The sequence below is a fragment of the Meriones unguiculatus genome, chromosome 6 (genome assembly GCF_030254825.1).
Source record: "Meriones unguiculatus strain TT.TT164.6M chromosome 6, Bangor_MerUng_6.1, whole genome shotgun sequence".
NCBI classification, from domain to species: Eukaryota; Metazoa; Chordata; class Mammalia; order Rodentia; family Muridae; genus Meriones; species Meriones unguiculatus.
Window position 1 is genome coordinate 24,050,161 of NC_083354.1, and position 16,023 is coordinate 24,066,183.

The window sequence follows — 16,023 nt, forward strand, 5'->3', positions numbered from 1 at the left end:
TGTGGAAGACAACCCAGCACCAACATGCATGAGATTGTTTACAGGGCACTGTAGAAGATTAGACATGCACCTGCAGCCAGATATGCTGGAATAAAAAATGAAAAATGAGTTGTTTGTAAATGGATAATTGTTTGTTTGTTTTGTTTTGTTTTAGATTTTTCAAGACAGGCTTTCTCTGTGTAGCCTTGGCTGTCCTGGACTCATTTTGTAGACCAGCTGCCCTCAAACTCACAGCAATCTACCTGCCTCTGCTTCCCCAAATGCTGGGATTACAGGTGTGTACCACTGCACCCAGCTTGTTACTGTTTTTAATTCTTCAATTATTCTTCAATATTCTTTAGAATTCTTCAGTTCTTTAATGGTAATCATTTGTTAAAGTTATATAAATTACTGTCAAATTTGAAAAAAATGATTCCTGACTTCTTCCCTAAGCCTGCTTTCCCTGCATTGTTCCTCGTCTCAGTTCTAACAAACAGTTGGACCACCCAAGAGGCTGGAACTGTCTCAGACGTTTTACACATCCACAGTGAATCTGCAGGCACTGGATCAGGTGCCCTGTGGTGGGATCATCACATTAGCCTCCCAGTATTCTCTCAGTCGTCCTTTAAAATGAGTTGAGTGGCAAGTGGCCGAGTTAGTAACACGCATGCCGTGAGGAGGACCTGAATATGATAGTGAGAACTCACGTTTGAAAATAGGCACAGTGGCACATGCTTGCAGTCACAGCACTGAGGGGGTGGATCACACAAGAGGATTGCTGGGACTTGCTGGCCACCCAGCTTAGCCTCAGGTGGGCTTCAGGTCAATGAGAGACCGCATCTCAAACATGAAGGTTACTGGCTCTCATAGAATGATGCCTGAGATTGACTTCTCTCTGAAAACATATACATACACACATATAAAATTTTTGGAAGAAAAGGAAAAAGCATTTGTAGTTAGTGTGGTTATCTTTTCTTGGCTTCAGTGCTATATATTAGATGTAAGATGTGTATTCTTTGCTGCACTGCACCGAGTGGAGCTGTTGAGAGAACACAGGTGACTGTGGAAGCACAGGGGTTAAAGACAAGTGACAAGCCAGGCATGGAGATACACACCTTTAATCCCAGCATTGGGAGACAGGGGCAGGTGGATCTGAGTTTGAGACCAGCCATTCTTCATAGTGAGTTCTAGGACAGCCAGAGCTACACAGAGAAGCCCTATCTCAAAAACAAACAACAGGCAAATGAAAGGCTGGGCCCACTGGCCACACTTCTGTCTTAGCACTGAGGAGACAGAGGCAAGGGATTACCTTGATTTCTAGACCAGGTCTAGCAACACCTTGTTTGAAAAAAAGCATTGGCCAGAGCTGGGCTTGGTGTTGCATACCTTTAATTCTTGCATTTGAGAAGCAGAGGCAGCCAGATCTCTGTGGAGTTCAAAGCCAGTCTGGTTTACATAATGAGTTCCAAGACAGCCAGGTTTACTTGTGATGAGACCCTAACTCAAAAAAAAAAAAAAAAAAAAAAAACAAAAACAGTGACTAAATAAGTAAGTCAGGAGTGAAAAGCATTAGCTATTCCTGGTATAGACAATCTGAGTTTGGGGAGATAATGGCAGTTGAGTCAATGAGACACAGTCTGAATGTCATGTTGGGAGCTGCAGAAAAAGGAAATGCTGACAGTATTTTTTGTTGTTGTTTTTGTTTGAGACAGGGTCTCTCTATGTAGCCTTGACTGTCCTGGAACTCTCTTTGTAGACCAGGCTGGCTTTGAACTCACAGAAATTCACCTGCCTCTGCCTCCCTAGTGCTGGAGGTGTGAATGGTTTCTTTTTTTTTTTTTTAAGTTATTCATCTTTTTTTAAAAATTCACATTCAAAATGCTAAGAAAGCAGGTCTTGGACTGCATCTGAGCTATGTGGATGAGCTTAAAAGCAAGGGCTGTGCATTCCTCTTTTTGTTTTACTTTATTTTTTATTTGTATTTACTTACTTACTTATTTTTGGGTTTTTTGAGACAAGGTTTCTCTGTGTAACAGCCCTGGCTATTCTGGATGCACTTTGTAGACCAGGCTGGCCTCAGACCCACAGAGATCCACATGCCTCTGCTTCTTGAGTTCTGGGACTAAAGGCGTGCGACATCGCCGCTCAGTGGGCTGTGCATTTCTTGTTCACTTCCTTGCTGCTCTGCCCTCACAGCGCAGAGGTAATAACCAGTCTTTACTATGTTTGTCTTCCTGAAGGCCGGGTAGTGGGCATCCTTCAGAAGAACTGGCGAGATTATGTAGTGACATTTCCATCCAAAGAAGAGGTCCAGTCTCAGGGCAAAAATGCTCAGAAGATCCTCGTCACACCATGGGATTACAGAATCCCCAAAATCCGCATCAGCACTCAGCAGGCAGAGGCCCTCCAGGTACTGCCATTGTGCTCCTATTCTGCCTGTCTTTGCAGGCTTTTGAGCAGCACCAGGAAGCATTGTTAATTCTTTGCATATGAGGAAATAAATTATTGATGGTATCTGGCACTCTGAGATACTGTTTTTAAACATTCTAAATATATAAGAACCATCTATTAAGTAGTCCATGGTTAATAAATGAAGGCCAGAGAGAAATTGTCCTAGAAAGAGCTGTCTAGGACAATCTGATGAACATATATTATCCAGCTGTCCAGCTCAGAAACTTTGAGTACACAGAGTTTGCCAACACAAACAAGCACCCTTCCAGGGAAAGATCCAGATACGATCCGAGCATCCTGCAGGGGTGATGTAGTATGTCTGCACAGATCGATTGTCCATGTAGGATGGAGCACCAGAGAGAAGGTATAAACAAGAAAGGCAGATGTAGCTTTTGCTCGGGGCACAGTGGAGGCAATGCATGACTTAATTCCACTAGTGCTTTGCAGTTTGTAAATGAGACACTGAAGCAGAGCGTCCTCAAGCCTTGTCTGTCAGCCTTCTGTGGACCCTCAGAGGCCAGTTAAGACTATTGTACTTTCCATTTCCAGGGTGTCTGGAGTTGCTGGGCAATGGAGAGGTCCAGCTTACACTGATACCATCTTTCCTGCCAAGGAGCATCTTAAGACTAAAAAGAAATTAGAAAGTAATCCCCATACTAGAAACTGAGAGCATTGTTTTAGTTATTTTTTTAGGATTTACTTTACTTTTAATTACATGTGTGTGGGCATGTGTCTATGAGTGCAGGTGCTCATACAGCAGGAGTAGGTGTCGGTCTCCTGGCACTAGACTTACAGGGGATTGTGAGCTGTTGTTTTAAAAGTTAATTATAGCCGGGTGTGGTGGTGCATGCCTTTAAATCCCAGCACTGGGGAGGCAGAGGCAGAGAGCTCGGATCTCTGAGCTCAAGGCCAGCATGATCTACAAAGCTATTTCCAGGCCAGCCAGAGCTATTTAGAAAAACCCTGTCTCAGAAAACAAAAAAGAAAAAAAAAAGTTAATTAGGTCCTTACATTATTGGGTTGTTCACCTTGTATTTCAGGTGTTAACTAAAATGTATTACAGTTGGCTTTAACAGACTTAAGTTTCTGTCCCAGTTGTTTGAAGGAAAGGGATAATGCCTCCTTGCATACCATCAGGCCATCTGGAAGAGTGGCAAGAACCACAACCGGGAAGCAAAATAAGCTACTGCAAGCCACTGTTTGAAGACTGGCCTCTCGGTGCTCTGTGTGGCTCATCTGGGCTAGTTTGATGCTTTAGATTGGACCACCTAACCCCAGCTTTGGTTCACACTGTAATCTTTTTCTCTTTGTACAGGACTTCAGGGTGGTTGTGCGCATTGATACCTGGGAGACAACATCAGTGTATCCAAATGGACACTTCGTGCGTGTCTTGGGGAGAATTGGTGATCTGGAAGGGGAGATTGCAACCATCCTGGTAGAGAACAGTATTTCTGTTGCCCCCTTCTCGGAAGCCCAGGTAAGAATTCCCTTAGGTCTTTGATCCAGAGACATATATTTCTTTCTGTTTTTGTTGCTGTTTCATCATAAAGAAAAAAGAAAATTGTGGCGGGGGGAGGGAGGGAGAGGAGGGAGGTAGAGAGAGTTAAATTGTGCATGCAATTGGAGGCCAGAAGTCAACATCTAGCCGTATTCTTCTTGATCCCTCTCTGCCTTATTTTAATTTTATTTATGTATGCACGTGTCTGTTTGTGCAGAGCCACATGGGTAGCAAGAAAAGGATATTGGATCCCTGGATCTGGCTGTAGTAAGCTGACATGGGTGCTAGGAATCAAACTTGGGTCCTCTGGAAAAGCAGCAAATGCCCGTAACTGCTGAGCTCTCTCTCCAGCCCCTTCCTCCTCAATTTTTGCGACAGGATGTCCCACAGAATGTGGAACTCTCTAAATCAGTAAGGCTGGGAGCCATTGAGCCCCAGAGGTCCTCTTGGCTCCACCTCTTCAGCCCTAGGATTACAGGTGTGCACTGATGCTCCCAGCTTTTTATGTGGGAGCTAGGGGTCCAAACTTGGGTCCTCATGTTTGTGTAGCAGGCCCTTTCCTCACTGAGCCATCTCCCCATCTCTGAAAAAACTTCATAGTATGTAACAACCCATTGTCTAAAGCCACAGAAAAAGGAAAACAAAATCTCACCCATCCCAATTCTGAACTTGAACCAAACTAAAGTCAACTCCAAGTACAGCCTTACAACTTTCCAACTGTGCTCAATATGGCATGTCAGAGCCTTGTAGTCAGTGTCCACCCCCCCAGCCCTAGGCCACCATGATCACCCCCTCCCTCCTCCTCTTTTTTCTTGTCCTTCTCCTCTTCTTCTTCCCTTTTTTTTTTTTTTTTTTTTTTAATGTTGTTTGGAGACAAGGTCATATTATGTAGCCATGGCTGGACTTAAACTCACAGAGATTGACCTGCCTCTGCCTGAGGAGTGCTGGGATTAAGGCAGAGGAAGAGTGCACCACACCTGTCCTGCATATCTTCTTTACAGACCCAGCAGAGCTCTGCCCCACCAGAGGTGGATGGGTCAAAAGATGAGGCTCATTGGGAAGTGGTTTTTGTAACCTTTACAGAAAACACACGTCCAATGGACATGAAATACCAGGGATTCTATTACTTTATGGCCTTTCACAATCTCATAAATCTCCTTTATTATTCTCTCATGGCCATATCCATTGTATGCACTTATATTACATTCTGCCTTTTTCACATAAAATTGTTTCTATATATTGACATAGCCTACTTATTTTTAGTAGTTAAGACAAATTGCTGAAATTAATTTACCCTAGTTTGCTTAAACATTCCTCAATTGTTGGACATTGGTAGTGTTTAATTTTTCAGTATTAGGGAAAAATGTTACTTGAAACATTTTTTTAATCAGTTGCCTTTTCTATTCTTTTTGATCATTCTCTTGTAATGTAATCCTTAAAGTTAAATTACCAAGTCAAAGGGCATAAAAATTTAAATAGGTTTGTTATATATTGGCTGATAGTTTTCCAGAAAAACATTGCCCCAGTGTGAATTACCATCAAGAACACATGGGTGTTCCTATTTTTATTATAGCTTCTGACAGAACAGGAGCCACAGTAAGAAAATGTTTTAAACTATTTTACATTATTAAATTTAGAATATTTTACATAATTAAAATTTTATGTTTAACATTAGTTTCTGAAAATTATTTGTTGGCTTGCTTGGCACCTCTTCGTGGAAATGTTAGACTGAAATGAAGTAGGACTCCAACTTCCCCAGGACTACAGCTCTCTCTCCCCTGTAGCCTACTTAGCTGCAAATTGATAGTGGAAACAGGTAATCATAGAGAGAAAGTGCCCAGATTGCTCATGCCCCAGGTATCTTGAAGGAATAAACTTTTTTTAAAATTTTTGCTTTTTGTTTGTTTGTTTTGGTTTTTTTGTTTTGGTTTTTTTGGAGACAGGGTTTCTCTGTGTCGCCTTGGTTATCCTGGACTCACTTTGCAGACCAGGATAACCGGCAGAAATCCACCTGCCTCAGCCTCCCGGAGTGCTGGGATAACAAATGCACACCACCATGCCTGGCTCAGGAATAAACTTTTTTTAAAAAAGATTTGTTTATTTATTTTGCATTTATGCCTGCATTTATGCTGCATGCCCGAAGAGGGCACCAGATGGTTGTGAGCCACCGTGTGGTTGCTGGGAATTGAACTCAGGACCTCTGGAAGAGCAGCCAGTGCTCTTAACCTGTGAGCCATCTCTTTAGCCCAGGAATACACCTTTTTGGGGGAAAAAATCATGTTTTGTTTTTTTTTTTCTCCCCAGGGCTTGGCTTGAATTAAAAGCTCAACTCAGGGAGCAGGGCTTTCTCTGACATGAACTCAGTAGCTGGCTCTTTGATCACCCGCCCCCCTCGAGGGGGGAGCAGCCTTACCAGGCCACAGAAGAAGACAATGCAGCCAGTCCTGATGAGACCTGATAGACTAGGGTCAGATGGAAGGGGAGGAGGACATCCCCTATCAGTGGACTAGGGGAGATGCAGAGGGGGAGAAGAGGGAAGGAGGGTGGGATTGGAAACAACGGAGGGGGCCACAGCTGGGATACAAATTGAATAAATTGTAATAAATGATAATAATTGAAAAAGTTAAAAAAATAAATGCAGAAAAAAAACTCTAAAAAAAAAAAAAAGCTCAACTCAAGGATGCATTGTCACCTATTCACTCTTGCTGACAGAAGTCAGGGGACATTTCCTACAAGACCACAAGGTCTTCAAAACTGTCTTTTCTGCTGACTCCTGACTTCCAGAGCCCAGCCCAGTACCTGATTCTTACAAGCCACTTAATGAAGTTATTAATCAAAAGAAGACAAATAAGGCTAGGAAGATGCCTAGTCAGTAACATACTTCCTATACAATCTTGAAAATCTGAGTTCCAATCCAAACCCACTTAAATAGCTGGGCATGATGACACATGCTTGTAATAATCCTAGTTCTGCAGGAGACAGAAAGAGAGTTTTAGGGTTTAATGGCCATCCAGTCTAGCATGATTGGAGCGTTCCAGGCCAGTGAACAATGACTGTCTCAAGGAACAGGGTAGGTGGTGTCTTCATGGATGTCTGATGCCAAAAGAGGCCAGAAGAGGACATAGGAACCCCAGGAATTGGGGTTACAGACAGTTGTGAGCCACCATATGAGTGCTAAGAATTGACCATGGGTCCTCTGGAAGAGTAGCCATTGATCTTAACCACTGCGCCATTTCTCCAGCCGCTTTCAAGAAAGTGAAGTTTTGTTATTGTAAGCTTTCTCTGTGTAGCCTTGGCTGTCCTGGACTTGCTTTGTAGACCAGGCTGGCCTCAAGCTCAGCATTCCGCCTGTCTCTGCCTCCTGAGTGCTGGGATTTCAGGAATGCGCCACCATGCCCAGCTAAGAGTGGGTTTTTAAAGATCCTGTGATGCATGGAATTCTGAATATTTGGTCTCTGGTGCAGATGTGTGAGATGCCAGTGAACACACCAGAAAACCCTTGGAAAGTGAGTCCCAAGGAAGAACGAGAACGGAAGGACCTGAGGAACACCCACCTTGTATTCAGCATCGACCCCAAAGGTTGTGAAGATGTAGATGACACACTTTCAGTCAGAACCTTGAGTAATGGCAACCTGGAGCTGGGGGTCCACATAGCTGACGTCACACACTTCGTGGCCCCAAACTCTTACACTGATATTGAAGCCAGAACGAGGTAACCCTGTTGGAAGTCAGCACTGTATGTGTGTTTGTGTCTGTGCTAGTTTCAGATTAGTTAGCTCTCCTGTTTGTGCAGTTCTAACAGGCTCTTCTGGGTTTTCCGAAGGCCCCCTCCTTCTGGAAAATAGTGCCTTGCTTAGTTTCTGTCCTTTCTTAACCTTTTTTACTCATGGTTTCCTCTAAAGTTAAAATGAGTAATTTTCACATGTAATACAGAATTCCATATAGATGCTGGATCATTACGCCAATATTCTTCTCATACAACCAAGATTCATGTCACTTTTACTTTCTACATCAGTGGAAGAATATTCAGCCAAAGCAGTGTGACTTGGTCAAGTAGGCACACGGGAACCATTTAATTAGGCAGCCGCTCCGCTTTATGAAAAGCAGTAGCCCCAGGGGAATCCAGCCTGGGGCTTGGCTGTTTACCTCCTGCTGCCCACACTGTCAGAAGTTCCCTGGGCTGCTGAAGGTCAGTCACCAAATGTGTCTTTCCAGGGCCACCACTTACTACCTAGCAGACCGCCGCTACGACATGCTGCCCGCCGTCCTCAGCGCAGATCTCTGCTCCCTCCTGGGGGGCGTGGACAGGTGAGCCTGAGTCTCCACTGCAGGGCTGTCTCCGCCCGCAGCTTCCCCCCCCCCCCCGCAGCCTCCCCACTCCTCTCTCTGCTCCCCACTTCCTCCTTCCCTTCCATCTTCCATATATGGTTTCAGGGAGCTTTCTTTTTCCAGCCGCCTCCCTTCTTTCTGCTCTCCTGATGCTCGCTCTCTGAAGCCAGGCACAGGCTGAGGAGAATGCAGTACACTCCCCAGTGGTACGCCTCCTCAGAAGGCTCAGGAGCTTAGGAGTTTGCGGTAATCAGTGAATACACAATTAAGTCAGATAGCCCAGAACTAGCAGGCTCGAAAAGACAGAAGAAAGATCCCTTCCTATTATTTTTCTCCTCAGGTACTGATTTCTTGGATATTTTTGTATAAGCCTGACTTTGGTGGCACAGACCTTTAATCCCAGCACTCAGGGAGGCAAGGGCAGGCAGATTGCTGTGGGTTCAAGGACAGAAACCCTGTCTTGAAAAACAAAGCAAGCATAAACACACATACACAGCTGGAGCAATAGCCCAGAGGTTAAGAACACTGACTGTTCTTCCAAAGGTCCTGAGTTCAATTCACACAACCACAAGGTGGCTCACAACCATCTATAATGAGATCTGATGCCCCCTCTTCTGGCGTTCAGGTGTACATGCAGGCAGAACACAGTATACAGAAATAAGTAAATAAATAAATCTTTTTAAAAACCAGATATGGATGTGTAACTTTATTTTTTATAAAAATACTAGAATAAAGTGGGTATAAAGAGCAGACTCACGTTAAAAATGCTGACCTTTCTGAGCAAAGTGCTTCTGTTTCTAACAAAATATATATATGTTGAAACAGAGCATGTGTGTGTGTGTGCCATTATATATATATTTTGTACACACACGTTATTCAGCACTTAAATTTATTTCCCTTTTTTTTTTTGAGAGAAGGTAGCAGGGATACTGTTCTTAAACTCAATTGGAAGCAAAGGGTTACGTATGTTGAACTTCTGACCCTCCTGCTTCCACGTGTACACCAGCATATCTGGCGTACACAGTGCTGGGGATCCAGGCCAGAGCTTCATTCAAGCTCAGCAAAGCAACTGAGCCTCCAATTCCTTTTTTAAAACATTCGTTTTATTTTACTCTGTGTCTTGAGTATTTGGCCTGCATGTATGTATGTGCCCCTTATATGTGTATAGTGCTTGCAGAGGCCGGAAGAGGGCATCAGATCCCCTGGAACTGGAGTTACAGACAGTCGTGAGCCCCCCGTGGGTTCTAGGAACTGAACCCGAACTGCTGCTCTGGAAGAGCAGCCAGCTCTGGGACGCCTCACCAGCACTGTTCTCTCTCTCTCTCTTAAAGTACTTAAATCTCTCTGGAGAAATTGATGGAAGCAGAACTTATGTCAGGGTGTTTAGGGCCATACAGTCCGATTGCCCTCACAGAGGCAGCAGCCATCTGTTCTACAGCAATAGACTGGAGAATGCTTTCCCACAGCCTGACCCGTCTACCCTGCTGTGTCCTTTCATCCAAGTCAGTCTTCTGGAGAAGGAGTATATTAATTTTAGTTTCTGTTATGTGTAAAGTTAAGCATTTTTGTTAAAGGATACGTATGTGTTCTTTGCTGTGAACGACTTCATATTCCTTTCTATTTTTATTTGGGTTTGTGATTTATTACTGATTTGTAAAAACTCTTTACATACTAGGAATATTGGCCCCTTTAAAAATGTATGAGTTGTAAATATATTGGCTTTTTTAATAAAATGTTTTGGTAGAAGAATGGCTCTTTGCTAAATGAGCTTTTTGCTAATTAACCTATCATCAAGATTGATACTGAGCTGGCTGTCACCTTGTAGGATTTAAAGGCTTTGCTCTAGTTTCCTGGGTACCAAACAGACTTGACTCGGTGCCAAGCTATTCTCATCAAAATGAAGAACTGTAAGGTTTTTCATATTGTGTGTGAACTCCTTTCAGAGTTGCTCAAAGTTTAACAGAGCCCAGTCAGACTTCGTTACTGACACAGGGTCTCGCTATGTAGCCCTAACTGGCCTGGAACTCACTGTGGCTGGCTGGCCGCAGACTGTCTCAGACTGTCTTTGGGAGGCCTATTTTTGCCTCCCAGGTGCTGGCGTTAAAAGCATGTACCACCACATCCAGTCTGATTTAGTTTTTAAGGTTAAACTATGTGTGTATATGAGTGTGTGCATGCACGTGTACATAGAAGGGAGATTATGTGTGTGATGGAGTGATTAAAGAAGTGGCACCAAAACTCTGTAGCAAGTCATTTCTTTCAAATTCGATTCAATATCAAGTTCTGCTCGCTTCTAAAATAGAAAGGATCAGGGCTGGAGAGATGGCCCAGGAGCTAAGAGTGCTGGCCACTCTTCCGGCCAACTCCAGGTTTGATTGCCAGCTCCTACATAAAGCTCACAACTGCCTGTAATTTCAGTTTCAGGAGATCTGACACTCTCTCCTGGCCTCCTTGAACAGCAGGCACAAACCTGGTGTTCAGACATACATGCAGGCAAAACAGCCGTAGACATTAAATGAAGAATAACAATTTTACAAAAAAGAGTGGAAGCCCTGCAAGACAGCACAGTGGTAAAGACACCTGCTGCTTTGTCTTGAGTTTGATCTTCAGGGCCAACATGGTGGAGGAGATCTGGCTCTCACAAGCTGTCCCCTGACCTCCACACGTCACAGTACTCACATGTGCACCCATACACATAAACACACATCAAATAAATAAAATTTATAACTTCTTAAGAAAATAAAATGGAATAGTGATACTGTTGCTGTCCCTGACTGTATAGGTATGCTGTGAGTATCCTGTGGGAATTGGATAAAACCTCGTATGAAATTAAGAAGGTGTGGTATGGCAGAACCATTATCCGATCAGGCTACAAACTCTTCTACGAGGCAGCCCAGGAGCTGCTGGATGGAAACTTCGACATCGTTGAGGACATCCCAGAGTTCAAAGCCTTAGAAGAGCAGAGCCGACAGGCCAAACTGGAGGAGTTAGTGTGGGCCATTGGAAAGTTGACAGACATAGCTCGCCATGTCCGAGCAAAAAGAGACCGCTGCGGTGCCCTGGAGCTGGAAGGTGTAGAGGTTCGAGTCCAGCTGGATGACAAGAAGAACATTCATGACCTCATTCCCAAGCAGCCCCTGGAGGTTCATGAGACGGTGGCCGAATGCATGATCCTCGCCAACCACTGGGTGGCCAAGAAGATCTGGGAGAGTTTCCCCCACCAGGCTTTGCTGCGCCAGCACCCTCCTCCACACCAGGAGTTTTTCTCAGAGCTCCGGGAATGTGCTAAAGCAAAAGGCTTCTTCATAGACACACGGTAAATCCTCTTGAGGAGGCAGAGGGATAGCAGAGAGTACTGTGCTTTTGTTTATCTTATGGTTACTCCTAAAATAGAGTGTGTAGCCAGGCACATTGATGTATTGGAGCCTGAGGCAGCCAGATCACCAGATTGAGGCCAGCCTAGCCTACCCAAAGAGGAGTTAAAAATTATGTTGTCATCAAGCACAAGGTCCTAATTAAAATGCCTTTTCTCAGTTTAGCAAATGGGTTTCTCTAGCTTCTGTGTTCCAGTCACAGAGTCTGGGGTCATTGGTTGAGTCGCCTGCGCACAGATCACACAGACCAGGGCCTGTCAAACATCCTTTTGGTGGATCTGTAGAATGCTGAGGTGGTGACCCTGTCATTCATGGTTTACTTACGGGATAGGTAGCCTAGCAGAATTAAGTGCTTTGCCATAATTTACGTGTTGGGTCAACCAGGGTTAGGATCTTCATCCAAGGCCATTGGGCCTAGAAGCTCCTCTCAGTGGTCATTTTCCAGTTCACCTCTGTCTTCCATATCTCTCTTATCCAGCTGCTCAGAATTATGTTACATTCCTGGTTTTATTTTTAATATAAAAATATGTTCCTAAAGATTTAAAATTTTATATTCAGAGTAAATAAATCTCTCTCTGGCTCTTTAAAAAACGTAAAGCGAGTTGGAGGTGGCACACGCCTTTAATCCCAGCACTTGGGAGGCAGAGGCAGGTGGGTCTCTGTGACTTCAAGGCCAGCCCGGTCTACAGACTTGAGTTCCAGCACAGCCAGGACTACACAGAGAAACCTTGTCAAAAAAAAAACAAAGCCATAAAAGCAACGTAGGTCCACTTGTGAGTGTCAAGTTTCATTCTGCTTTTGGAGTCGCTGTTCCCCCGCTCAGCCTCTGGAATGCAAACTCGTGGAGTATGCCCCCATGCCGATTCCTTTGTTTTTTAAAACTCCCTCTGGCTAAATGAGTCTTGATAAATAAAAAACAAAAAGCCCATTCTTTGGGCTGTATATGATGCTTACAGTTGAGTGTATTAAAAATGTAGCTCTCCAGAAGTGGTGGTTGACCCCTTTAATCCTGGCACTCAGGAGGCAGAGGCAGGCAGATCTCTTAAGTTTCAGGCCAGCCTGGTCCACAGAGTAAGTTCTAGACTGCCACGGCTATACAGAGAAATCCTGTCTCAAAAAAGCAAAATAAATAAATCCATAAATTCTGATAGTCTTTCTTTGTTTAAGCTTTAAAAGCAAACTATGTTTCTGTATTAAAAGAAAATTGTGGCAAAAACTGCTGGCATATGAAGATATTTAAAGTGTGGAGTGGAAAGTGCTACTTGTACATTGCCTTTGGGGACTCATCAAGGTTTCTCTGTTTCTTGTTAGGTCCAATAAAACCCTGGCTGACTCTCTGGATAGTGCCAACGACCCCAACGACCCTCTGGTAAACAAGCTGCTACGCTCCATGGCTACCCAGGCCATGTCCAATGCTCTCTACTTCTCTACCGGGTCCTGTGCAGAGCAGGAGTTCCAGCATTACGGTGACTGACAGCTTTGTCTTAACGCAGGGCTTAGCCCTGAGTGCAGCCTCTCCAGGGTGCCCGGGTGTGTCTTTTATTCTGATGTCTTGATTTCTTTTGAAGGTCTTGCGTTAGATAAATACACCCACTTTACTTCTCCAATAAGAAGATATTCAGACATTGTAGTACATCGACTACTAATGGCAGCCATTTCAAAAGACAAGAAAATGGAAAGTAAAGAAAATTTGTTCAGCAACAAAGATCTCGAGGAGTTATGCAGACATATCAACAACAGAAACCGAGTAAGAAGGAATTTCAAACTCTTACCCCTCATCTCATAAGAAAGTATCCACTTTGCTGCGTAAAACAGTGGAGTACCATGTGTATTTAAAACGCCATAGTTATCGTAACCAGTGCACTTAGGAGCATTCTGAGATAACATGAATCTGAGGGCTTTTTGCTGTTGCCTGATGTTTGTTTGTGAGACAGCGTCTCACTCTGTAGACCAGTGGTGTGCACCCCCGTGCCTGGCACTTCTGTTTTGTGTTGTGTTTTTAGATGAGGTCTCACTGTTCTTCTCCGGCTTAGTTTCCACTCCGGGGACTCAAGTGACCCTCCAGCTCAGCTGCTCTGTGCACTATGCCAGGCTTAGCTGAGGCTTGACAGTGGAGTAGAGATCTAACCCAAAAGGTAGCGATAAAAAGGTTTAAGCAGCTGGGTGTGGTGTAACCCCCACATTCAGGAAGCTACGCTGGTCTACATTAAAAAGACTTCATATATAATAAAAGCCAGGCATGGTGGCAGATGCCTTCAGTCCAGTACTTGGGAGGCAGAGGCAGGCAGATCTCTGTGAGTTTGAGGCCAGCCTGGTCTACAAGAGTGAGTTCCAGGACAGCATGGGCTACATAGTGAGAGCCTGTCTCAAAAAAAAAAAAAAAAAAAGTTAGCATTGGCTAGATTTAATAGTGGGTATCTCTGTACAACAAGATCATAGGTAATAATTTTTCTTTAAATTATAATTACATACATATACATATATGTATATATTAAACATACATATATGTGTATTATGCATACATATATATATGTATGTATTATAATTTAAGAAAATTTAAGAATATATATGTATGTATATTCAAGTAAAAGTCAAAGGACAATTTGTAGGAGTTGGTAATCTCCTTCTACCATCTTCATCCCAAGGATGGCACTCAGGTTTGGCAATAAATGCCTTTAACCACTAAACCATCTCATCAGTCTTTAAATTTGTGTGTGTGTGTGTGTGTGTGTGTGTGTGTGTGTGTGTGTGTTTGTGAGAGAGAGAGAGAGAGAGAGAGAGAGAGAGAGAGAGAGAGAGACAGAGCAAGAATTCATGTGTAACGGCACCTGTGGGTGTACAGGGCAACCTCTGAGAGTTAGCTCTTGCCTTCCTTCCATCTTGTTTCTGAGACAGCCTTGCTTGTGCTGCTGCACTGTGCGCACCGGGCTGGCCAGCCGGTGTGGCTGTGAGCTTCTGGCCAGTTCTCCAGCTCTGCCTGTCCCTCCATCGTGTGGTAGGAGTGCTGGGATTACAGATGTGCACCCCACGGCCAACCTGTACACGGGTCTGGGGCTTCACATGGGTGAGAAGGTTTCCATTTGCCACTGAGCCCTTCCTTCACATCTCATCTGCTGCTCGAGCTTTTGTTTTGTTTTGAGGAGGAGTTGCTCTGTCTCTTTTTTTTGGTTTAGTTGAGACAAGGGCTTACTCTGGATGGCCTTAAACTTATGGTGATCCTTCTGTCTCAGCCTCCCAAGTGCTGGTGTTGGAGGCATGTAAAAGCTGTCTCTGTGGGAGTGTTTGGGGTTTCTTCCTGGACGTCAGGGAACTCTGCTGTGGTTGCACTTCTTACAGGCGGCACAGCGTGCTCAGAAGCAGTCCACCGAGCTCTTCCAGTGCATGTACTTTAAAGACAGAGACCCAGACACCGAGGAGCGCTGCGTCGCTGATGGAGTTATTTATTCAATTAGAACAAATGGTGTACTTGTGTTTATACCAAGGTATGTTACTTCTCATGTGGTAGTTAGGAAGAAATCATAGGTAAACTTTTACCAGTGTTAAACACAATTCTATATAACTTACTAAAGTATTTATTTAAACCTGGGTTGTGTAGATCAAAGGTGGAGTGCTTGCCTAACACATCTGGAGTCTAGCATCACATGAAACCAGGTGGGGTGACACATGCCTGTAAAGCAAGATGGTCAGACGTTCTGGATTTTGATGCCAGATTATGCTATATGAGACCTTATCTCAAAAAAAGAATATAAACTTGGCATGGTGGCACAGCACTCCAGAAGCAGAAACAAGGCCAGCCTGGTCTTCAAAGCAAGCTCTAGGCCAGCCAGGGCTACACAGGGAGACCTTCGCAAACAAACTATATATTCACATATATAATGCTATTATGCATATGTAGATGTATGTATGTATAGATATATACTATAGATATATAGTAGTCATGAAACTGCTGTATGTACATGGTGTAATATACAGTCAGGAAATACAGGGAGCAATTGGGAACACATGTAGACGCACACCTCTATCAGCCTTGGATTTTTTCTTAGCTAGAAAAATACTGTTTTTCATCTGCTCTTGTAAAAATGTTTTTGGAGGTAAACCACAGGAAAAGTGACTAAGCAGACTAAGACCTGCGTGCTAAGAATACATCAACTGTTTTTCCCCGTCAATATTCAGGTTTGGGATTAAAGGTGCTGCTTATCTAAAGAATAAAGATGGCTTAGTGATCTCATGTGGCCCAGAGAACAGCTCCGAATGGAAACCAGGATCCCTGCACCGATCTCAAAACAAGGTCACCTCTACCACAGCGGGAGGGCAGTCTGTTACATTTCATCTTTTTGACCATGTAACAGTAAGTGTGCATTGTGTTGTTTTTACGGTGAAGGGGAAAGAACA

General features: G+C 43.9%; 1 protein-coding gene across 3 annotated transcripts in view; it reads left to right on the plus strand.

Moving 5' to 3' along the window:
• Positions 1-16,023, plus strand: part of Dis3l (DIS3 like exosome 3'-5' exoribonuclease) — a 38,857-nt gene that overhangs the window by 22,461 nt on the left and 373 nt on the right. For 2 of the 3 annotated variants that reach the window (XM_060384920.1, XM_021654216.2), the window contains 9 exons: positions 2,220-2,389; positions 3,746-3,907; positions 7,393-7,640; positions 8,144-8,236; positions 11,040-11,573; positions 12,943-13,097; positions 13,200-13,378; positions 14,968-15,113; positions 15,805-15,979. In XM_060384920.1, the coding sequence (XP_060240903.1) occupies positions 2,220-2,389; positions 3,746-3,907; positions 7,393-7,640; positions 8,144-8,236; positions 11,040-11,573; positions 12,943-13,097; positions 13,200-13,378; positions 14,968-15,113; positions 15,805-15,979 (1,862 nt within the window). The remainder of the gene's footprint in view (positions 1-2,219; positions 2,390-3,745; positions 3,908-7,392; positions 7,641-8,143; positions 8,237-11,039; positions 11,574-12,942; positions 13,098-13,199; positions 13,379-14,967; positions 15,114-15,804; positions 15,980-16,023) is intronic. The other variant, XM_021654217.1, reaches the window with a different exon arrangement.